General features: G+C 42.4%; 2 protein-coding genes across 8 annotated transcripts in view; one reads left to right on the top strand and one right to left on the bottom strand.

The window, feature by feature from the left end:
* ptprz1a (protein tyrosine phosphatase receptor type Z1a) overlaps positions 1–2,837 on the top strand; it is a 68,779-nt gene extending 65,942 nt beyond the window's left edge. For all 7 annotated transcript variants that reach the window (XM_037106102.1, XM_037106108.1, XM_037106104.1 and 4 more), the window contains 4 exons: positions 404–559; positions 1,142–1,284; positions 1,382–1,517; positions 1,858–2,837. In XM_037106102.1, the coding sequence (XP_036961997.1) occupies positions 404–559; positions 1,142–1,284; positions 1,382–1,517; positions 1,858–2,001 (579 nt within the window). In that variant the 3' untranslated portion in view covers positions 2,002–2,837. The remainder of the gene's footprint in view (positions 1–403; positions 560–1,141; positions 1,285–1,381; positions 1,518–1,857) is intronic.
* Positions 2,838–5,621: 2,784 nt separating this feature from the next.
* On the bottom strand, positions 5,622–24,737 carry aass (aminoadipate-semialdehyde synthase). Its single transcript, XM_037106109.1, has 24 exons — positions 24,581–24,737; positions 23,418–23,644; positions 22,884–23,060; positions 21,571–21,655; positions 20,771–20,838; positions 20,544–20,690; positions 20,376–20,454; positions 20,131–20,258; positions 18,625–18,773; positions 18,264–18,386; positions 17,751–17,862; positions 17,478–17,537; positions 16,594–16,661; positions 13,291–13,412; positions 12,970–13,099; positions 12,290–12,400; positions 11,664–11,772; positions 11,161–11,301; positions 10,880–11,047; positions 10,538–10,633; positions 9,668–9,783; positions 7,992–8,080; positions 7,741–7,917; positions 5,622–7,230 (listed from the first exon to the last, which is right to left on the bottom strand). The coding sequence occupies exons 2-24, from the start codon at positions 23,634–23,636 to the stop codon at positions 7,112–7,114; spliced, it is 2,793 nt and encodes a 930-aa protein (XP_036962004.1). The 5' UTR covers positions 23,637–23,644; positions 24,581–24,737; the 3' UTR covers positions 5,622–7,111.
* Between the last annotated feature and the right edge of the window lie 279 nt (positions 24,738–25,016).

Below are 25,016 nucleotides of genomic sequence, written 5' to 3'. Positions count from 1 at the left end.
ATCTGTATTTATTTTTTGCATGTGTGAAACTGAAGTCCTGTCAGGAGGGAGAAACACATTTTTGAAAGCATTTTTTAGTGTGTGTGGCTTTTTTGTGGTATAAAAATGAGTCTTACAAAAAAAAAATGTTGACCTTGACTCGAAAACCGGTGAAAAAAAGTTTTGCCAGGAAAATCTTAATACCTTCATGTTGTTTTCCAACTGTGAAGAAACATGAAAAAAGAGGATTTTTGTGTGTGTGTGTGTGTCAAGCTGAGAAGCAGAAAAAATTAGTTTAAACAGTGGAAAAGAAAATCCAGAAGATTTGTTTGGAAGACTCATTTTTCTGTGTTTGTTTGCGGTACAAAAAACGTTGTCAGATCAGAGTTTGATGGAAGTGTCTGCTGACTTCCTGTGTTGTCAGACGGAGGAGGAGGCGGAGCTATGTGACACCTGGCCTCGCAAAGGGCAGCCAATCAGCTATGAGACGTTCACTGTCACTCAGAGGAGTGAGAATCTCATCTGTCTGGCCAATGAGGACATGCTGGTTGTCCAGGAGTACGTGTTGGAAGCTACACAGGTGAGTTCAACCTGGAACATGACGGCCCAAAAGTGAAAAAGAAAAAAAAACAAACTCTTATTTGTGTTGCCAGATTTGCCTTCATTGGGCTAAAACAAAGATGGAGAATTCTAGCAGTGAAATGTGTCGTTGAAAACAAACCTGACCTGAAACACTGAAACGTTTGTATTTGATCAAGTTGTTTTGGCAGTGAAAAACATTACGCTGAAAAGTAAAACAGACGTTAAAAATGATTCTGACTTTATCAAATTCAAATTATTTTTCTGTGTTTTACTTTTTTCAGTGCCAATATGACCTTTTTCAGTTCAGTCTTTGTTTTCAGGGGTCAATTAACAATGATAGGGGAGGTTAGTATAAAAAAAAAAAGAAAGCATCAACAAACTAATAATTTTCATTCAGCCCAGTTTCACTTCACATTTGGACCAACTTTTCCACCAAATCTTGTGCAAGTCTGTGAATCCATTCAGAAGTTATGCACCTTTTTGCGATCGACTCCTCCGCACCAAATTTCAGCCAAGCGCAAAAACTGTGATGCTGTTTGGGACTTTTCACGACAGACATCTTTCTTCTTCATCTTGACAGGACGACTTCGTTCTGGAGGTGAAACACTACCGCGCCCCCCGCTGGCCGAACCCAGACAGTCCCATCAGCAACACCTTTGAGCTCCTCAACCTGGTGAAGGAGGAGAGCGCCACAAAGGACGGCCCCACCGTGGTCCACGATGAGTAAGACCTTCACAGTCTGGTCAATATTAAAGTGACCTTCTGGTCAGATATCGGTGAAAATCAGGGCAGCTTTGATTGTTTTGGGGGTTTTTTCCAGTGTGGGCGGAGTCACAGCAGGAACGTTCTGCGCTCTGACGTCTCTGACTCGCCAACTGGAGGCCGAAGGTTCGGTCGATGTCTTCCAAACGGCCAAGCTGACGAACCTCATGAGACCAGGGATCTTCAGCGACATCGTAAGTCGTCTGTCTCACAATTTGCTGATGATGTGTTGTTGTTCATCATAATCAGTTGCCCCCTTTTAGATGGAAAAGGCGGCACATTTGCTGCAAGGTAACGGCTGCAATGTGCCGCCTTGTTCCTTTTATTCCTTTTTTTCCAAAAAAGCCACCACTTGGCCACCACTGAGGTGGGTGTAAACATGTGACGTGACGTGAAGCACGAAGTGTGGCGTGAACAGTGAAGCAGGTCAAATTTGTTTTCAAAATAAGAGCTTTAAATTGCACCCCATTGGAGTTCAGAAAAACAACTACTGACAACAACAGTAACATTTGTTTACCTGTCGTTGACTCACAGGAGCAGTACCAGTTCCTGTACAAAGCCATGCTGAGTCTCATCGGGACACAAGAAGATGAGAAAACCCTCCAGTCCTCCGACAACAACGGCACCATCGTGGTGGGAACCGCCAGCACTGCCGAGAGCCTGGAGTCGCTGGTGTAACTGCCCCAAAAACACAAAGAACTCAAACAAAAAAAAGGAACTTAACTTTTACAAATGAGCAACAGCATTTTGTCCTTCCTCTTCAACCACCAACAGAACTTCTCCTGATGCCGGACTTGAGCTACAACCATTAAATAAAAAAAGAGTCCTCGTTGTTCAGGACGTTGTAGTTCGAGGCCGAGCAAACGACTTTCTTCTTCGCTGGATCTGGACTTCCTGCGGTTTTGTAATGTGTGCCTTTTTGTATTTTTCATTCTGTACTTCTAACTTCGATACAAGCTGTAGACTAACTGTCTAATGTTCTAACGCTGTGCTGTCCTGAGACGTTTTACTCGACTAACACACTTTTCCTAGACCTTTGTATTTATTGGCACTGAGCCAAAATGGGGGAAAAAAGGGAAAAACTGCATCTTTTTACATCAAATGAGATATTTTGTTAGCTTGCCTTTTATAGAGCTCCTGCACTGAACTCCTTTCTGTAAATACCATCGCTACGGTAGCAGCAGTGTGCCGTGAAGTCAAATATTAAAAAAAAAGGGGGCCTGGAATATTAAAAATAATAATCTAATGTAAATAATATTATAGTAATCAACTCGATGGACCAAATTTCTATTTATACTTTTAGATTTTTATATTTTACCATTTTTAGTGCATTCAAATGTTATGGTTTAATTCTAATTGCTTAGTTTGAGAACATTAATGCTTTTATATTCTGGATTTTGTAACAGACTAAATGTGATGCATGGGGTACTGACATGTTTGTTTTTATAGCTGGACATGAAACACTGCGGGACTGTTAGCTAGACGATTAAAAAAGTGAAAGAATATCAATAGAAGCATTTGTCGGATTGTTTTGTTAATGTGTGCACAACTACCACTTCACTGCAGCAACACATTTTCACCGACAGCAAGTCAGAAGCTCTGCTCACCTTCACGTCGACGTAAAGTCAGGTGAGGTGTCGTAGTCCACAAAACATTTCAGGAGCTTCACAGGAAAACAGTGTCGCAGCGTTCACAGCTGGTCCAGCGTGAGCCAAGTCTTCAGAAGCCCCGAAATCCCAGCGGGGGAAAGTTTTCACAGCTGAAAATCTTTATCTTTGTTTTCTCTCCTGTGTCGACGTCTTCTGTCCGCCTGAAAACCAAAACAAAAGAAAAATGTTTTGTAAAGTGAGTAACAATTTGTTTGGTTGTGCTGAAAACAAAACAAAAATTCTTAAGGGAATATTGTTTCAGTTTTTCACACAAAAAAAAAGAAAAGAAAAATTAAATGTCTCGTTTGAGAAAGAAAATTTCCCACTCCTGGACATTTTTTGTACTCCTGAAAAATAATCAACAAAAAGAATTCAGCTTCCTTTTTTTTCACTTTTTTCATGCATGAATAAAAATCCCCCAGTCATTTGGTTTCCACATATTTTCCCAATGAAAAAAGATCTGGAAATGTTCGGGTCACATTTTAACAGATAAAAATAAAAAGAAACATCCTTAATTCCAAGTTATGAACACAGGAGAGGAAATAACTAAGACAAAACTTGGATTTCCCCATTTCCTTTTTTCAGGAGAATTTTCTATTTCTACAAAAACTGAGTGAAAAAAGATCTGGAGAATTTTTTTATTTATTTATTTATTTATTTATTTATTTTACCAACAAAAACGAAGAAAAAAGTCTTCGGAGAAACTTTTTCCAGCAAAAACATTTTTTTCCACACTTGGCATTTATTTCATTTTTCTGTGAAAACGTGAAAAAGCAAAAAATGTTCATCAGATATCTTTTTTAAAACAAACAAAACAAAAACAAGCACTTGTCAAAGTCTGTTTCAGCTTCAATCTTTTTTTTTCGGTGGGGGTTCATATGTTTTAACAGATTAAAAAAAAAAAAAACTTTATCCTGACTTTTTTTGAAAAAGGAATCTGGACAATTTCTTTTAAAACAAACACAACGAAGAAAAAAGCCTTGCAAATAAACTTTCTTTCCAGCAAGCACGTTTTTTTTTCCCCACTTGGCTACAAAATAATAAAAAATGTTTATTTGGAGTCACTTACAGCAGCAGAATGAGCCTCAGCCGACAGGAAGGAGGCCGAAGGTCAGAGGTCAGAACTGAAAGACAAAAGACGGAGCGATCTCCGCTGTGAGCCGAAGGCAGAGAGGTGTCGTCGAAACAAACACAGGAACAGAAACACAATGCAGATAAGAAAAAACGTGAGCTGAAGAAAACGGAGTCCTGTCCGACCTGCGGATTATATATTTTCTCTTTATGGAGTCGTGCTTTAATCCCTGCACTGAACTGGTTATTCCAATTGATTTCCCATGTGTTAATCCGGGTTAAGACGCTGCAAGAAACGCGCCTTTTCAGGACGGAAAATAGGTCAAGTGTCCAGACGTCGTCTTGACCAGCCGCCGTATCCACACCTTCATTTGCATTTTTGACTTTTCATAATTACGTGCCCAATTATCCCCTGCTTGGTGGCCTAGTTTGCATGGCTGCCTCCAAATTAAGTAAAACCAAACAGGCTGATTGTGTTTTTTTTGTCGGAGGAGCCAAGCCGGAGGCCGAGAGGACGTCAGAACAGGATCAGAAATACTAAACGTGGATATTTCCACGTTTGAACAGCTGCGTGTTTCACCGTCTGATGCACAAAATCTTTGTGCCTTTTAATGAACAGTCAGACTTTAAGTCGACACGTGCAGGAAGCATTTAGATGTTTTACTCGAGTAAAAGTAGACGACTACAGTGCAAGTTTACTCAATTACAAGTGAAAGTTGAGTATTTAAAACCTTAAAATGTACAGATACTTCTGAGTTCATGTCGCTGGTTTGAATCCAGGGTTTCACCAGCTGAATGTCGCAAGTGTCCCTGAGCAAGATACTGGACCCCAAAATTGCTCCTGATGAGCAGTTGGCACCTTGCATGGCGGCTTCTGTCATCACTGTGAAGGGTTACGGTTAAATGTGGGTCAATGTGAAAAGTGTTGCAAAGTTCTTTGAGCTACCAAAAAGTGCCCTCCTGGATGCCTGTATGGTAAATAAAACAAATAAAGTGCCCTTCTGGTTGCCTGTATGGTAAATAAAACAAATAAAGTGCCCTCCTGGTTGCCTGTATGGTAAATAAAACAAATAAAGTGCCCTTCTGGTTGCCTGTATGGTAAATAAAACAAATAAAGTGCCCTTCTGGTTGCCTGTATGGTAAATAAAACAAATAAAGTGCCCTTCTGGTTGCCTGTATGGTAAATAAAACAAATAAAGTGCCCTTCTGGTTGCCTGTATGGTAAATAAAACAAATAAAGTGCCCTTCTGGTTGCCTGTATGGTAAATAAAACAAATAAAGTGCCCTCCTGGTTGCCCTTCTAGCTCCGTGCTAGTGCCTCACCACGTACTGCTGGTGCCCTTTTTTGCCACCACTGCTCAGAAAGTGAGCAGAGTAACTGGCATGTTATCGTGCTGATGGCTAAAGCAAAATTAATAATAACAATAATAATAATTAATCAATAAATTCAAACCAAATATGACAAATTTCATTTGCATTGTAGCAATGCATCAACAAACTTAAGAGTGGAAAAAAAAATTGTGCCAAGATTAAAACATGTGGAATCTAATTATCTGTTTTATCAAGAAAACAAAGAAGAACATGACAGAAGGATTTTTATTCAAATAACCACTTTTACATGTTCTGAAAGCAAAACTGTTCCATCAAAACAAGCTTGTATAAATGCAAGTGTGTTCGGTATTCATGACTCAGTTCAAACAACAACAAAAAACATAAAACTGTGTTCACGTGTGAGAGAAACCGACGTTCAGATTGATATTCTGTGATTCTCTGACGTGTTCCCTTCTGAATCTGTAACGTCATTTATGTCAATTCTCTTTTGATATCTGGACAGGAACACAAATCAAATCTACTTCCGTTAAAAACCTTCCGGAAGCCAACATATAAGCTACATATCAGATATGGATACATTATTTTAAAAAATAGATCTCAGGTTAAATAACTCTTATACCTTTATTTTCTTTTTTTTTTTACCCACTTAAAGCACGTAACAAACTGTTTACAAGGTGACCAAACCCACCCCCCAAATAAAATAAATATGACTCAGGCAGTAGAAGAATATCTCACCAAGGAAACTTCACACGGGTCTCATAAATACAGTATTCACGCTTTTAAACCTCTGAGCTCGACAGAAGCCGGGAGCTGATCCTGTTTCATTTAATGACTCAAGATCAAGAGTTCAGAAATATTAATAATACTCCAAAGACAGCACCACTATTTACTTTTTAGACATTTTAAATCTATCTTAAAATGTCTGTGATGATTTGAAATGAATTAACTCAACATCCTGTGAAGTCCAGCTGAAGTGTTTTATCGGCGGCAGCTCTCAGCTTCATGACTCCACCGCGATACAGAATTTATTGTTTTGGGTTTGATTCTGGATTTCTGCTCAGCTTGATTTCCACGACACGTTTGAGGACATGCTGAAGCTTGTAACTGAGGTGTTGATATCGTACAGTTTCAAGGCTGCATTTTATTTAATTCAGTAATCCGTTTCAATGAAGAAGCCGTTTGAGATGATGTGGGAAAAACTTCCGATACAACTTTAGCTAGTTCAGTTGGCCGTAGTTTTTGTGGCTCTGCCTGGTTTCCACAGCAGTCTCTCCCTCCTTTAACGCTTTAGATTTGTAATGCCTAAAATAGTGTTAAATACATCATGGTTCTGCAGATCTTCACAGAAGAACTTTTCTCTCAAACAGTCGGCGCCAGTAAAACTCTTTCAGTTTGGCACAGGTGAGCGAATTCAACCAAACTCAGGATGATAATATCGAACTGCACAAGCTGCCTTTTTAGCTTTATGACCTAAAAAACGATCACGTTGTAAAGTACTGCCTAAAAGTCGTAACACTCAATATAAAAATAACTTTTGTGGATTAAAACATTTGACTATTTGTTTCAAATGGACTAATTCAACAGTCAGTATTTACTGTATCAGCCCCGGCAGGTGAGTTAATGCTATGACCGTAAATACCGACTACCAGAGAAAGACAGGAGAGTCTGAAGGATGAAGTTTGTGCACGCAGCTGATAGCATTTGAATTTTGTACATCTTTTTAGGCGCTGTTGGTTCTACTCCTCAATAGTGCTCTTGAACATGAAGTTAAGCCCCTCCTCCTTCAGTCGGGCCAGCGCCGGCCCGTAGACCTCCTTTACCATCGGGACCACCAGCCCCTTCGTCGTGATTTCACCTGCAGAGAGGACAAAGACGAGTCAGTCTCCAAACTCACTCGCCTGCTCAGAATCACATCCGCTGAGCAACTGGATGAGCTAATTGTTAGCTGGACAAACTACCACAACAAACAGACGTTAGCTTCACAGACTGACGGGTAAAATTAACGTTAGCTTAACCAACGAGCCAACCAACCTAACGTTAGCTTCAACAGGACAAACTAAAGCTAGCATGACAAGCTGCAAAGACAACTGACATCAGCTTCACAGCCTGAAAGGACAAAATCATGAGAGTTTCTCAAACTGTCAAGAGAAATTAATATTAGCTTCACAGACTAAGAGAACAAACCAACCTTTGTGGTCAGACTGACAGCTAACGGTTACCTTAGACAAACTGATGTTAGCTTCACAGACTAACCCAAAAAAAAAACAAACCTAACATTAGCATCTCAGACTCATCAGAAAAACTTTTCTTCACCTCATGAAACTGACAAACACTGTAGTCAGGAGGATTATCATGTGTCACGTACCATCAAGGACCATGCGAGCAGCAATGGCTGCTGGGTATCCCACAGTCTTGGCCATGGCGGAGAAGCCGTTGGGGTCTCCGTACACCACCAGGCTAATGTGTTTGGTCTCCAGCTCACCAGTCGGGTGGCGAAGCCCCACGTCGTTCCTCAGGATGATCATGTCTCGCTCGCCCTTCTCTGACGGGAGAGACGTCATTAGTACGTTACGTGCTAGTTTCACATGCAGCCAGTCAAACAGACTTGTGTCTCACCGAAAGAGAGTTTGGCTTCCAGGTGTTTTGTCAGCGCAGCCAGAACGCTGTCGGCGTGCGGCACCGGCTCGTCGCTCAGCATTCCAAACCTAAACACACACACACACACACACACACAGACCAAAAAACAAGATTTTACCTCACAATAGAATAACCTTCCCAAAGCTGATTTAAAAGCTTTAAAAGAGAATTACTCTGATTTAACACCCCGGCAGCGCTGCGGCAGCCCACACATCCTTGGCTACATCTAAAGAGATGAGCAGTTGCTTTTTGTCGCTGTTTTGCTGGTGAATTGAATAAATGAACAACAAGTCATTCAATTTGAGCTGCGAGCGCATTGGCTTTTTACTCTTTTAACGGCACAGATAGAATGTTTCCAACAGTTCACTTTTACCATCTGAGGAATTTACGTTTCAATGCCAGCGTGGCCCTCTTCACTTCACCGCCAGCAGCAGCAGAACAATGGCAGCATGGAGCCTTGGTCTGAAGAGACCCTTGGAAAAGTTGATTTAAATTGAAGAGTGTGCACGCTACACCACTTCAGACGTCCTCATTAGGGAGGGAAGTAATAACGTGTGCAGAAGAGGAGCAGCATTGGCCTTGTTCTCAGCCTGCCATCCACAGCGCCAACAGTGACTCTGAATAGCAGCAGACGTCAGCATCACGATTCAAAAGTAGTTTCAGAATTATGACAGAACTTCACAGGGTTGAAACTCTGAGCTCTGCGCTTCCACACTAACAAAGTAAGACAGCAAGATGCCCATCTCGAGGAGTTGGAGTAGAGTCAGAGGTGAAGGCAGCAAATGATGGATGGTTGCTGAAGCCTTGCCTCGACTTTGTAGTTTCTCCAGTTCGTGCTGGCCTTTTGTATCAGGGTGATGGTTAGGTTACACCAGGACAATAGCACAACATACTTGAACTTCAATTGATCAGCAACTCGTGAATGTAAAAGTAAATCTGCACTACATGATTTTCTATCAGCAGAACCAAGGCCTCCGACCGGGAGGTGCTGACTGTCATCACCTTCGCAGTGCAATTCTGATGAAGCCAACAGAACCAGATCATCTGCAAAGAACTTAGATCCAATGTGTTCAGATCACAAGGAGGACAAGGACAATCAGTTCAAAACATTTTTTTATCTCTATATTATGAAAAAAAAAAAATCAAAAGAAAAAAAAAACATTGTTTTCATGTGTAAAACCAAGAAAAAAATATATTTTTGGGGGGGACAATTTTTTTTTGTAATTATTTTTTGTGAATCTCTTTCATTCTATCTGTCTTGCTTTCTCGCCAGAAAAATGTTATGTAAGAAAGTGACAGAGAAAAAAAAATCACAAAAAATGAATAAAAAAATAAATAAATGAATAAAGAAAAAAAACCACACACATTTTCCCCGCATGTAAAACAGGACAAAATTTCAGGAGGAAAAAAAAAAGTGTTTTTTCCTCTTTTGAAAAAAAGAGCGGACTGTAAATATCTGAAAGTAACTCTGAAGCTGCTGTATTCTCTGTTTGACAGCACTGAAAACATTCTGTTTCCTGGCCAACCTGGAAATCTGTAAAGCCTTTCCTCTCCTTTACTGACTGCTCTCATCACTCTCCACACATCTCCAGATACTCCATGACAGCACTGAAGCCGACGTCACCCTCAGGTGCTTGTTGGAAGCAGTTTCTCACCATCTCAGGCTGTCCATCCCGAAGTCGTCCTTTCCGATGCGTTCGTATACGGCGTCTTCAAAGGCTTCGTTGGAGACAGAAGGAGACAATCCCATCTGAGTACAGAGGAGCTCTTTCTGTAGAGGAGAGAACAGATGAGTGTCGGTACACGTCCGCCATGTTTCTACGACTGACGCGCTCAAACGCTCTCAGCTTCACATGTTGTTTCTTCTTTTACCACTTTGTCAACTCCCACATCAGTTTCCTAGCTCCTCTTTAGCTCCTAGTCTGCCTCCTTGCTGACATTCTGGCTCCTAAGGCTTTTCTTCATCTGCTCTCTATCTATTTTTCTTTGCATCTCGTATCAAATCAAAGAGTTGTGTGTTTTCAGTGGAATGACTGAAAATCTTTAATCCTGCTTTGGTTTCTGACAATCTAAACCCTCTAAAGCAGTTTATAATCATATGGATGCCGTTATAATGAGTTGTGATCAAGATCTTGACCCACTAAACATCCTGGAAAGTGACAAAGTTATGTTTTTTTAAACTGGAAGCTGTCTGACTCCCTCACTCGAGGGGACGGAGGCTGTTTTCTGGGGGAAAGTTCCCTAAAGTCTCGATCCGGAGGGCTGACAGCCACGATGATTTAATTTCATCACAATGTTTTTTGGGCAGAAATGTGACAAAGAGTCGGTAGGACAGACAGGAGGACACACAGGAGGACAGACAGGAGGACACACAGGTGGATGGACGCTTCTCCACATACAGCTGCAGGCCACTGACAGCGATACAACTCTTCAGCTAACCCACTTCTACAGTCAGACGCTTCAAGTGGAAGAGCTGCAAAACAGACGGGAGAAAGAGGCGGGAGGCAACCAGAGGAGGTTCTTACCCAGGACACCGGGGACGCAGAGTGGTGCAGGATGGGACAGGCTTCGCTGTGGATCAGACCCAGTTTGACAAACCCGCTCATGGCCTTTGAGAAGCCCTGTGAACAGAAGAAGAGATCCACTGAGTCGCCACAGACGTGAACACAAGAAACAAAAGGTCCTGTGAGAAATCGGGTTCAGTCAGGGAAGAACTGTTTTGAGTTCTGCAGGCTGAAACAGGTCAAATTTAAGACTTTTACGGCCATTTTGAACAACATTTAAGACTTACATGAAGTACGAAAAAGTAAGGAAGATTGCAGTGCCTGAATTTCTCTCAAAAATAACCAAATGTGTGTGTGTTGTACCTTGAAGCGCAGCGTTCCTCGGATCAGTGTGTGTGCCGTCTGGATGCCGTACGGCTCGGCGTACTTGGTGCTGTCGCGGTTTGGGAATCCCTCCAGACTGAAACCAGGAAGGAAATCCATCGGTGTGGTGGACTCCATCAGAGAGCCGCCGGCCGGGATGCTCACCACCTGGACAGTATCGGGTCACACACACAGATTACAGCACTGCAATTATGGAGAACATGTCTACAGAGAAAACATGGTGCTTGTTAATGGTTTTTGGTCCTCCGAGGCCTCCGTACCTGGTTGTCTCGGAGGAAGATGGCGGGGCTGATGGTGTTGAGGAGGACGCCGTACGGACTCCAGCTGAACTTGTAGCGGAGAGGATTGTCTGAACACTCGGGAGCAGGAAGACCTCCGCAGAACGAGCTGTACGACTCCACCTGAACGACACCGTCAGTTCACTTTCTCAGTGATGAATCAACAGATCCTGGCAGTTGTTCATCAATAACAGCAGTTTGTGAGATGCTGGTTTTAAGCGACAGTCAACAAATCAACAGAAATTCTCAGTAACTGACACTTTTACACGTCAGCTCTCGTCTGACGGAGTGACGTTGACTGTTTCTGTGTGAACACACAGACTGTTAGTCTGTCAAACGGATCGATACGACTGCCAGGAAGCCTGCATGTGTTCAAACAATCATTATCTCTCTCTCACACACACACACACACACACACACACACACACACACACACACACACACACACACACACACAAAGTCAAGAGTGTGTGCTGCTGACTCACAGTGCAGCCGTCAGCTTTGGCCTGGTCGATACACTCCATGGCCAGCATGTGGTCGATGCCCGGGTCCAGTCCCATCTCATTCACGATGGTGATGCCCGCCTCCTCCACACTGACACACACACACAAACACACACACACACACACAGTTTCAGTATTTGTTGATTCCAAACACTGAAAATTACATTTTCATCAGACACAACACAGACTGAACCAGCGCTGTTGCTCCAAATCTAGTTTTCTTTCCCATGTTTTTGTTTTTGTGTGACATCATATCATCAGCTGATTGTGTTCGGTGCTGTTCTAAATGTTTTACATGTGACATTAAAAACGTTAAAAACCTTTATCTAACATTTCTCTTACATTTAATAAGCTCCTTAACACGTTGCTTTGAATTAGAAACCGTTTCATTTCCTCAACATAAATGCATCTATTTCATCTATTTTTTTTCTCCACACTCACTGAAAATGTAAATATTGTTCATTTGACAAATCTAACAGCCCGAAACAAGATTGGAGGTTTTATGTTTCCACATCACACCTTCGTAAACATCATATTGATTCATGATCAGCTTCTAACTCAACTACGATGTCACATGATCACGTGTTGATCAAGACTGTCGTCGTCACCTGCTGTGCAGCTCCTTCATGGCAGGACTCAGGTAACTCGCCGTCACCATGTTCACCTTCCTCTTGATGCAGTGTTTGGCGATGAGCGGGTGGAAGGAGTACGGCAGCACGCTGAGGAGCAGAGGGAGGACGAGAGGTCAGGACAAGATCCAGCCTGGGTCGACACTTTGTTAAGCTAAAAGTTTTAGTTAGGAGGGCCGCTGGATTTCAGCTTCACTCGGGGTCGTGTAAAACAAGTTTCATCACTCGGAGCGTGTCAGTGTTGTAAAAAGTACCCAAAAGTCGAACTTAAATAAAAGTAAAGACATCGTGTTAAAACATTACTTTGGTAAAAGGAGGACTTAACAGTATTTGATATCAAATACATTCAAGAATCAAAAGTACAAATAAGTTATACACATATTTACATGTATGTAAATATTGTACATTAAGAATCATTGTTGCAAATCATTAATAAATAAAAAAAAAAAGTGCTGCATTGGTTCTTATAAATAATAAATAATCATAAATAAATAAATAAATAAAGTGAAGTAGTGAAGTAAAAGTACAATATTTGCCTAAATAATGGATAGCTGCCGGTGTCCCTTAGGCCCCGCCTCCTTTTGGGGGAGTGGCCAGAACATTTGTTTTTATAAGGGTCAATTAAAAGGTAACTGTAGAAAATCCAGCTGCAGCCGTACCTGATGACCAGGTCGTGATCTTTGACCAGAGAGTCGAGGTGTCCTTCCTGGCTGCTGACGTCCAGCGTGACGGGGATGGTGTTCGGATATTTGGCTGCCAGCTCCTCCGCCTGCTTCAACAGCACCGATGCTATAAAACAAGCAGCGAAGAAACGGGAAACCCGGTCAGTGGAGGGTCATACATGTACAGGGTTCTGAAGAACTTCCTGCTGGGACAAACTATTGGATTCACTGTGTTTATTGTCACAGTCAGTCAAGACTTTGAGATGTAAAGTCGACACCTGGTCTACGATTGTGTTGTTATATATAAGACAAACTCACCCACAGTCACCTGGGTCTTCTCGTCGCGAGTCAAATACTCAACTACCGGTCCCGAGACGTATCCAGAACCCAGCAGCAGAACCCGCTTCATCCCAGACTTCTTCATGATCTGAGCTTTTTCCCTGAAGGACATCAGACGCACGGACTTAAAGACACACCTCGCAAAAACTTCAACGCACAATAAAAACACCAGTGGGTCCAATTACTGCGTTTCCATCCAACAAGCTGCAACGTTAAAAACTGAATCTGGATGAAAAACTTTAAATAAAGTTAAAATAAAGTCATGATTTTAACTGTCCATCTAATTTGCTTTATGAGAAAGAGGTTTTTATCAAAATGATGTCACTGAACACAGGAAGTTGAATGGAAACCAGTCTGTTCACCCACGAGCCTCTGAGGATTAAACTTAATAAATAAATCAGACACACAACTTTGACTTTTAACACATTTTGCAGAAAAAGCAGAAAAATAATAATTGCAGGATCTGATTTAGATTAAATTCATCTTAAAGTAGAAAAAAAATTAAAAAATAATAAAAATCTGAATGATGGTGAAATATGTATTTATTTGTTTTAAACACAGCGGACGACTGATACAGAATAACTGAAGTGCAATTAAGTTGAGAGAATATTAATTAATACCATTTTGACACTTCAGTGGTTTAGGTAATTTGTCTAATGGACCCAAAGGCCTTTGAAAGAATCAGTTAAATATCTTTAAATGTTGAGATAAAACTGAATTCCTGTGATTTGCCTTTTTAAATAAGTGAACTCATATTCGTCTGGTTTGATCTCAGATCAGTTCAAAACAATGTGTACAAAGTCAAAGTGGCAGCAAGACTTTAACGATCAAAATAAATCAAAAAGTATCGGAGGGACTGATGATGATGATTTGGGCTGAACCGGGATGAGGGGAGAGCCAGGTGAGGAGGAGGAGGAGGAGGAGGAGGAGGAGGAGGAGGCATCATCCAAAACATGATCAATCAAATAAACCAATCAAATAATAAAAATAGAATAAAAATCTGCAGATTTCTGTTGATTTCTGTTATGTTGAGTCAGCAGCTCCATCAGGGATGTTAATGAACTTACAAAATAAGAGCACGTGTAAAATCAACATGTGCCAAACTTTGCTATCAAAACCACAAGATCTCAACCTACATACAATATTCTGTAACTCAGCAAATTTATGACTGAATTAAATATTACAGAATAAGAAGGTTATAACCTCACTGAGTTTGATCTCCAAACCTGATGAAAGTCTTGTGAGTCCATCATCTCTCGGTCATTATACTTAATTAATTCAACACGTCTTCACCAAACAACTGGATCCAGTTAAGAAGTCTGTGATTCTGCTTCCTTGTCATAAACAACAATAACACCACAATGCAGGCGCCAACCCGACTGACCTGTGGCATTAATCTCCCACCAGCACCACCCGCCTCAAGCCCCCCAGGAGTCAGACCCCTGGACTCGTTAGCTTTGGCCTAATTGGATGCGACACCGCACACATGCACGAGTCGCAGTGGGACTGACTGGAGGTCCGACCGGCCGCCGAGCATCGCCTTATTAATTAAAAAAAAAAAAAAAAGAAAAGAGAGCCGTTCCCTCAGGAAGACTCATCTCCGAGTTTACATATCTTAAGGAGCCAAACTCAATCAAAAGGATTAAGATTTGGTGGCATGGCTTGTCTGGAAAAAAATGATACAATTAGGAAGAAAACGTCATCACGTCTTAGAGGTGGCCTAAATATGAGCCAGCGAGACTCTCTGGTGTGAAAAACAGTCTCAAGACGAAGCTGAAATCTCCTCAGCCAAGCTGTTAAGAGCCGCAAGAAGATCAAATCTGCACTGAGCCTGAATATTAATAAGCTGAAGAGACGAAAATGATTACCGGACTGTCAGATGTATGGAGTCAGTAAAGGTTTCAGACAAGCTCATTAAAATGCAACAAAAGCAACATTAACTGAAGCTGCAGATAAGCAGCGACGGCTGAACGAGAAGCTACACGTGTGATCAATTAACAGAGTATAGATGGAGGAATTAATCAAAGCAGATTAAAATGATGAAACGTCACAAGATGCTGACGAGGATTTTCAAAGATTGAAAGTAAAATGACAAACATGCAGATGGACAATTTGTTTTTCCTGTCTCACACAAAGTCAGAGGAGAAGATCGATTTCATCTCCGAGCGTCCAGGAAAGAGTGTGTGTAGCCTAGCTTAGCTTAGAAACTGTTAGGAAACTGTGAGCCCAGCTCGAGAGGAAAAACACTAAAGAAATACATAAAAAAGTGGGCGCTGGTCAGAGGTAACTAAAACAATAAAAGGATCCTCTGGGGCGTCAGCTTGGTACCAGGTTTAATTCAGGTTTCTGGGCTTTAAAGGGGAATTCCGGCATTTTAAAACTTGAGCCCAGTGTTTACATATTTTGCTGTATATGTAAATAAAAAAAAAAGGTACAAAAAGTTCTGCAATTGGTCGAGTATATCGCCAAATCCACCAGACTCTGAAACACACTTCATTCATACTCAACAGGCTAGCAGTTCCCCTCCACTTCAAGTCTTTATGCTAAGCTAGGCTAAACACCTCCCGTCTCAGGTGTGCCGCACAGACATGAAACTGATATCGATCCTCTCACGTGACTCTGGTGAAGCCGACTGTCCAAACTCAAAACCTGGAAGATGAAACAAGACAGACGGATGCGACAGGAAGGGGTGACGGCGGCTGTAGAGGGAAAGTGAGAAGAAAAGGTGTTTCTACCCATCGATACGCAAGCGTCCAGTGTGTAACGTTGGCTAGCAGCTGCGGCTTATTAGCGCGCTAGCCATGCAAGGTGTTAATGCAGAGGCAGGTTGGCACAGCAGACACCAGGGGGCAGCGCTGTGCGGGAACAACCACACGGTGAGTGTTAGTCGCTACAAGTCCGGTTCTCAGCGCCGCTGGCTTGAGGACGCTACAACACAAACTGCAACGCTAAAAGAGGAGTTAAGGAAGGAAAACAGGAACGACTGGACACTACAGAGCATCTCTGTCCTGACAACACAGAGCACAGGTCAGCTACACGATGACACGTTAACAGAGTTTCAACGTTACCTGTCTCGTAATCTTTAGACATTTCATCCACAGATTGGTTGCATTAACTCGTAGATACAACAGGTTTGTTCCAAAGCATTTGTTTTGGGTTTTTTTTAAAGAGTGACTGAGGCTGAAATACAGACTGTACAAACACACGCTACAGATTCTACAAATATTGCAGCAGCGTATCTTTATAACGTTACTCTCAGTTCCCGTCAGAAATATGTTTTACCTTCTTTCCCGAAGCTTCTCGATGTATTCAAACTTCGGTGTCAGCGCTCCGTTTGAGGTGATGACGGCCTGCAGGGACAAAGAAATTAACGAGGGTGAGATCAGATCTTAGAAATCTTATTGCTCATTATTGTCAACTTAAGTGACTGAGTGAAATAAATCTCATCAAATCAAAAGATCTTATGGTTTGCATGCAAATTTTAAAGTTTTGGCAAGAGTTTCACTTCAGCTAGATTCAGCTACATCAGAAGTTAAAAGTACAGACAGAACATAAAGTTCCTTTTTCAAATTAATTAACATTAATTAACGACATCATTTTAATCATGGAGCTCCCGTCTGTCACTTTTTAACAGCTGGCGACAAAATCCAACCAACACTGAGGCCAAAAATGTCTAAAATGTGATTTCAGCTCATCTAAAATGTCTTTTTGTATTTTCTGAATGACAAATGACTTTGAGTTTAATTAAATAAACTTTCTCACGCCAGTATTTTGTGTTTCACGTGGATGCATTTGTAAAACAAGCATCTGCAATCTGTTCCTGTAAAAAACGTTTTGATGTTTGAGGACATTTTAATCAGTTAAATTCTTATTGGTTAAATTCCTTCAGTCACTTATAATATAGATTAGATTTTTAATAAAAATAAAGTTTAAAAAAAAAATAATATAGATTAGATTTATAGATTTTAAAGCGTGTCGGTGGCTGGAAGTTAATCTGAAAGCCAAGAGCAGCCATGCTTGTAATCATTTGTTTTAATGTTGAGATGTTATCTTGAGATTATGAGTTAAGCTCTTGGTTATCTTGAGAAAACAATGTAATCATTGTTTTTTTTTTTTCTAAATGATGCATTTATACAAATAACAGATGAAAATATCCCGTTACTCACGTCTCTGACTTGCGGGCTGAACTCTTCCTCCTCCAGCGGCCTGGTGGCGTCTGACGGCAGCTGATAACGACACAACGCTAAACGTAAACAATAAAAAATAAAAAAAAACAGAAACCCTCGTCCTGTCTGTCAGCCGTCAGAAACTTGCTGCAGCGCTCTCACACAGCAAACCCGACCATAGAAACCGAACCAAGAAAGCAGCGCAGAGCAAGACAGAAACGCCTCGACAGCACCGGCTGTCCTCACCTCGACTCACTACCCGACCCGTCTTACCATCTCCCAGATGTAAGGGAAGAGTCGGTCTCCGAAGTACTCAGTGGCTTCGATGGGGAGCTGAGCGGGAAGGTTGTCGATGGAGCACATGAGGATCCCGTTTCCCTCCACGCTGCCGGGACAGAAGCAACATTTTGTTGTAAATATATTCATTCATTCTGTGGAAACAACAACAACTGAAAACACATTCACAGACGTTGAGACGAGGGAACATGAAGTGAGAATAAAAAAATACAGAATGAAACTGTAAAATCAGAAAACACAACCAGCCACTCTGAGCTGATTATTTAATCTATCTGAAACTATCAGACAATAAATTAAGATTCTATCCTGTTTGACTGGAAAAAGATGATTTAAATTCCCAGATACAGATTTTTAATAATAATAATAACAATAATAATAACGTCTGACAAACGGCAGCCTGCAGATGAGACGAGTGAAAGTAAAAGACTGAGCAGAGCGGAGCAGGCGGTGCTGGTGAGAGGACAAAGATCAGGAGTGTTTGCAGCGTACCTGTCGTGGTCTATGTGCTGGTCTGCGTCGTACATGCAGAAAGGCTTATCGATGGTGGTGCACTCGGTCATGAACTCTATTGATCCTCCGGTGTCGGCGGATATGTCACAGATGGCCAGCAGTCTGTGGACAGAGAGAGGAGACGGCGTTGAAGAGGTCTCAGTCTGTAAACACCACTGAAGATAAAGATGTGACTCTTGACCTCTGTGGAGATAAAGCAGCTAACACACACACACACACACACACACACACACACACACACACACACACACACTACCCATTCACTAGCACAGACATTCAGCTGTCAGTGTGTCAGGAGAAGATTATATTGCTGGGTGATATTCAGACTCAGTGCTCTTACTTGTGCGGCAGCCCCGGTGATCCTTCGGCGAACGCATGAGAGCTTTTAGACGGTCTGATCAGCTTCTGGGCGTCCAGGCGTCGCAGGAGTCGGGGCGTGTGGGGGTCCCAGTAAATGCCGTTGATCAGGCAGGTTGTGTAGGGCGCCACCTGTGGTCGAGATAACACAACACGTAAACTACGAGTTGGTGATCAGTCGTCCGGGTCGCGGTAGAAGAGCAGACTCGTTTCAGTTTGTTGAAGACGTCTCACCTCTCGTCACGTCAAGAGGCTTCTTCAGGTCGGACTAACCGGAGGGGAGTCGCGTGGGAGTGAGTGAGTCTCAGAGTCGTTAGTGGCACGTAACTTCTTAAAAGACCAAGGCCAAGTCGACTCATCCCGCGGTTCATCTATTATGGACCAGGACATTTCACATCCTTCCTCTTTATTCTTTTTCTACATCAGCTCACACACGTCGGGTTCAGTGTTCAACAGATCCATTTCAGATCAGTTCCAAACTTTTCAACCTGCGATGACCTCGACTTTGTTTTGTCTCCAGCAAATGTCAAAAGCAGATTTCAGCGAGCAGCTCGGCCGTGAACACAGAAACTCTCCGTGGTGAATTTTACATTCCTGCTTCAGATTCCTGAGCGGTGAGGAACAGAAGTGAACTGACTGACGTGACTTTTCATTCAGTTTCATTCTGTCTTCACCTGATTTGGTACAAAAAAAAAGTAACTTATTCAATTTTTTTCAGATGGTTGCCAAACGACTTTTCCATAAATAACGAACACACTCTGAACAATCCTTCATATTCTGACACTTCATTTATATGTGGCACTACAGCAGGCGCGATCGTTTATCTTTGACAAAGCTCGAACACACTCCATAATAAGCAGCTCGGTGAATTCTCTTTTATCAAAATGAGAATTTTAAGGGCTTGTGCAGCCTTGACAGACTGGGCGCGAGTGATGCTTTGTTTTTCTTTGGTATTTCATGTTTCTTCTTCAACGGCTGTGCGAGTTCAATAAAAAAATTTTTTTTTTTCTATCCACAAATCGCTTGGTGATTTTATTCAGCCGTGCTTTGATACAAAAGCTGAACAGAAACGATTAGCTGATGAAACAAGAAGTCAATCAAGAGCAAAACATTTGAAACTATTTAAGTAGAGACTCGCAGCATTTAGTGGACAGCTGGAGACAAAGAGTCACTTTGGACTAGAAAATGAAAATATAAATTATTTTTAGCCAGAAAACTTTTTTTTTCACATCAACATGTTTGACCTGTTCTCTGTCACGTGAAGGATAACTGACGTTTCGTTCTCTGTGAGGTCGTTTGAGTCAGACTGCGATGAAAGTCGACAGAGTTTAACAGGACGACCGCTGTGTTGACGCTGCCACGTGCCACCAACCAGCAGCTGTCGAGCGCCGACGACTGAAATAGAGGACGAGGCCTCCGAGTGACTGACAGGAGCAGCTGGGGTGAGGAGTGTTGTAACTGAAGGGGTGGAGGACAGAGGTAGACTCACGCTGGTCCTGAAGTGCGAGGTGTACAGCTCCGGGTGGTTCTCGTACTCCATAGGGTCGTATATGCTGTCGCTCTTCCTCACCAGGTGGTGATGTCGGCTCAGGACGGTGGCGTAAACTTTGGCCAGATCTGAGAAGAAAACAGCAACATGATGTAAAAGTACTTTAATACCACAAGCACTTTTTATCATCTGTCGAACATGATTCACATCCTGTTATCTATCTATTTATCTATAGTAATCAATACCTTCTGTTTCAGAGACGTCCTTCAGCTCATGAGGTTCAACATACTCAACAGGAAGCTCGTTCAGGATGTCTTGTGCTCCCTGAAGGACGGAGAAAGGAAGGAAGTCCAGTGACTTTACAGAAATTCACATTTCTAGGCCACTGTGCATGTTTTTACGTCTCACAGTACCTTGGAGACGTTGCCGGTACCGGTGAAACAAAACGTCACGGGTCCGATAGATTTGGGCATGAGGCCCATGGAGATCTCATACCCACAATCCCTCACTGCCTGGATGGCCTGGCTGACGTTCCTGTAGTTGTGAGCCATGCCGATGTGCTGTGAACAGCAGAGAGATAAGAAGCGATGACATAAGAACGGCATGAAGGTGAAGAAGTTTATCAGGAACGTTCTCTTACCATGAAGGGCGTGTGGTGCCCGAGGGCGAGGAAGCGAAGCCCGAGCCCGTGCAAAATGTTGATCATTCCTGCGGAGACAAACAACAGATCGGCTCTGATTAAAGGTCACTTTGACACGAGCTACAGAACAAGAAACACAGACGTGTTCCTGCAAATAAAACTTTAACATCGTGTCTTTTCTGACAGCAGGCTTTTGTTTGATTCATTCAAAACATTTTCACTTCGTTAAGTCATTTAAGTTCATTTAGGAGAATAACTGAGTTTCTACGCGGTGCAGGAATCATTTCTGAAGCTTCAGATTAAAATGTTAATAAATAACCAAGATAAACATCAAATGGCTCCATCCAGCTCCAGAAGCCTCTCAATCACAAACTGATTTGATAATGTGTTTTTTAAGCACAAGCTTGGATCCGTATCAGTTTGGGATCTCATGGCCTTCAGAGCCATTTTTAGAGTTTTTCCAGCTGTGATTTTACATTTGAAACAAGTCCCCATCTGCTTCAGTTGTTGAGGAGAACTGCTGCGACGCTGCTTTTGCTCTGAAGCTCCAGAAATGTTTTGTGGATGACAAAAAATGTTTCTGGATCCAGACTGAATACATCCAGTCACAGAAAGTGTGACGACACTGATGAGTCAGTCAGTTAGCTGTCATGTTGATTCAGGTCTGTCTCAACAGCAGGTCCAGTTGATTCAGACTCAGAAATGTTTAAACAGTGAACGTCTACTTTAGTTTCGCAACAGTCCAAAGAAATGACCGACCAGCTGGGATATGATGCAAAACCTGGCTGTCATTTTCTCACCTGCGACGCCGGCCCACTGACCAAACGCTACGATCCTGTAGCCGTTAGGATCCACCATCTTCTCGTAGTCGATCAGACGAACCTCCTGAAGAAACAAAATTCATCTAATTTAGGTTTTTAGAGATGTTTTGTTCAAGAAAAGATAAATAAAATGCTCAGAAGGAAGACAGAAATGTGTTGAAATATCAAATTCTCAGCTCCAGAACAGAAGACAGAACTGCTCCTGTACATCATCGTACAGAAAGATTTCATTTATTTACATCAGGATCATCGCAGCATTAAAAAGGCGACACCTTGTGTAACCTGATAAATTAAGAGCATGTAATTACACTAGAGGATGGAAAAAGATGTGTGCTGCTCAGCTCAAGAGACAGACTTCATGAATCGACTTAACTTTAAATTCACGGCGATCGTTTGTGAGTTTTTGTCTTATCAAACAAGGTCCTGACATGATTACTGCAGTGAGGAGAGAAGCCCTGAACAGAGCTCGCATCAAATAACTTCTCTGCTTTCCATCAGGAGGAAACTGCTTCCTTCATCTCCGACACTGAAGGTGATGCAGGTTTTAAGATCAGTCTCTGCAGTCTGGCTTTAAAAAGGTCCGCGTTGGAAGATGGTCGACTGTTGAGTCCTCAAATCTTCACATACTGACGCTCTGGGCGGGCAGGTCGGGTCGGCCACCGAGCCAAAAACAAGTCGGGAATGAGACTCAACAATCAACTAAATCTCTGAAAATACAAAATAAGCCGGAGCAGGTTTGTTAAGCGAGAGACTGGAGGGAGTTTGTTTGAGAGACCTTGATCTGTGTGAAGCAGCAGTCTGCCATCTGGACATGTTTGTTTTTCCCTGTCGTCGTGTTGCCGTGTCAGGAAGTCCTGCTCTCTTTTAATATTTTATTTATTGACATGTGACTTTAAGGAAATTAATATTTGTACCGGGCGTTGTTGGCGGGCTGAACTCTTTTAGAAATGCTTGACCTCCTGCCAGCGTCGCCTTGATTCTCTGAGAGCCGTTCTCACCACAAAATGTTCCAGTGAAGTGCCTGAAGGGTGTGAATCAGACAATATGTGCCAGCGCACCTGAGGCGATCGCAGTCTTTCAACAGTACCCATAATTCATACCTGAGAAACAGTATAGACGTTGTACATGAGTATCAAACGTAGGAGTAAAAGTTAATTATGCAGCTCTTTGCTTCATGTCGTCCGTCCTCTCCTTCGCTATCCAATCAAATAAAAGCCCTCCCGCTGAGTGCCTCAGGATTACACTGACAAACTACGTGTCCCACAATGCAACGTGTCACGAGTCTCTCTCACCTTCGTCAGCAGGTCCTCCAGCAGCCCCATGTTGGCCTCCTGAGCTTTGATGGTGTGGGAGAAAAAAGCATACGTCTTCCTGGGAATCACCTTCTCCTCCGGCGGCCTCTTCACCCCGATTATCAGAGACGCCTCCGAAATGTCCTCCTGCACGACGGCGCCCGCCCTCAGGAAGTACTGACGACAAGAAGGACGGATTGAAGCGGCCGTCAGAGGCACTCACACTTTTTAAACTAGTCTTCTGACACGAAACTATGTTGATAATCACATGAGACAGATAGAAGGTGATGAAAGAACACAGATGAACACGTATAGAAATATTATTACATATTATTTCTTATGTGCATTAAGTATGTGCAGTAAGAATTCAGTCATATTAACCATATATCATATAAACTGAAAAGAAAGCTATTGCTGTGACACAGAATAAACAAGTAATATAAAGAATAATAATAATAATAATAATAATCACCTGTATAAATCCTGACCTCCTGACATGTGAAATGTGTTATTCTTCATGTTTCAGCGCCTCACCTTCTCGTGGATTGCTCTGCGGTTGGACGGCTGCACCAGGACTTTGACGCCGGCGTTGGTGAGCTCTTTGACGTGCCGCGGGGCCAGCGGCGCCCTCCTCTCCCACGGGTTGACGTCCTCGCGGCGGATGGCCATGACGGCCCTGTGGTGCTCATAGCGCCGCTGGGCTGCGAGGCAGCTCTGCGTCCTCTTACCTTGGTGACTGAGGAGTCTGAACATGACTTTGCCTGCTCAGGACAAACACATGACTGATGACAACGCCACTGTTATCGAGGGCAGTAACATCCAGGAAGTGATGCAAACTGTAGTTACATGCAATGTGAACGCGTTTTTTTGCTGTATCTGACTGAGAGGTCAGAGGTCAGGTTTGCTGGGAGAGAGCTGCTGACAGACGGTTGGTTCAGTCCGACCAGAAACACTCTGAGACAGAACTGCTGTTTGTCTGTGTCCTCATGCTACGGCTGCAGCCAACACTTATTTTCATTGCTGATTATTTTTCTCCATTATTCGTGTTCATGTCTTGTTTTGTCCTTAACCAAAAGATATATATTAAAAACATTTTAAAACCTGTTGAGCTGCTGAGAACGCTGCAGCACTGAGCTTATTTATTCTGTGAAGCTCCAGAAATGTTTTGTGGAAACTTCACCAGACTCCTTTAGAAGAGGAGACAACGGCTGACTTTTTAATTTTGGGGAGAACTTTTCCTTTAAATGTGCACATATGAGGGTGGGATTGATCTCCTCATTTAACTCTTGGCAAGAAACAGATTTCAAAATGTGTTGAAATATTCCTTTAAGCCTCTAGCACTCCGATTTCTCTTGGAAGTCCAGGAGGGACCAGACAGCCTTTATGTGCCTATAGGATTAATATGTAACAGTAATATTGAACCTGTTACAGGTGAGAACAATAGTAACACAGGAAACTGGAGCAGCATCCTCGGAAAATATGTGCTGAAACACGCAGAGACGGATGTTAAATCAGTAAAAATGTAAATGGAGTTTGGTGCTGATTCAACTCGCAGTGCCCGATCAGCTTAAACCCTGCAGCCGCGCGAGTCAGTTCCGGGATCTGCTCAACACTATCACGTCACGTTATTAATTAAGTTATCAATACATGTATTGATTATCGGCTGCACGTGCAGCAGCGGGCCCGGTCCAACTCACCTTTCAGCCCGGTTTCTGTTCACCACGCCGGATCCGGACGAGGAAATGTGGCGACGGGTTACCGACAACACCGGAGAGTCACGCAGAGGTGAGCCGAGCTGCAACTTCACACACACACACACACACACACACACACACACACACACACACACACACACACACAACCACACACACACCGGGGCACTCTTCCGCTTCCGGTTACGATTACAAAATAAAACAAATCTTAGTTTCTGAGATGATAATTTGTCTTAAATGTGATTTATTTTTGTGGTAATAGACGTAATTTTCTATTTTATTTCAGCATGTATGAAGTCATAGTAAAAAAAAAAAAAAAAAGACAGACTTGACTTCTCCTTCAGTCTTTGTATTCATATTTCTTCCCCTCAGACTTCTGAGTGTAGTTTACTCAAGTCTAACATGAATCTCAAGTGTCAAC

This window comes from Acanthopagrus latus, chromosome 8 (assembly GCF_904848185.1).
Source record: "Acanthopagrus latus isolate v.2019 chromosome 8, fAcaLat1.1, whole genome shotgun sequence".
NCBI lineage: Eukaryota > Metazoa > Chordata > Actinopteri > Spariformes > Sparidae > Acanthopagrus > Acanthopagrus latus.
The sequence above is the reverse complement of the archived record's forward strand: the minus strand, read 5'-3'. Positions and strand labels throughout refer to the sequence as shown.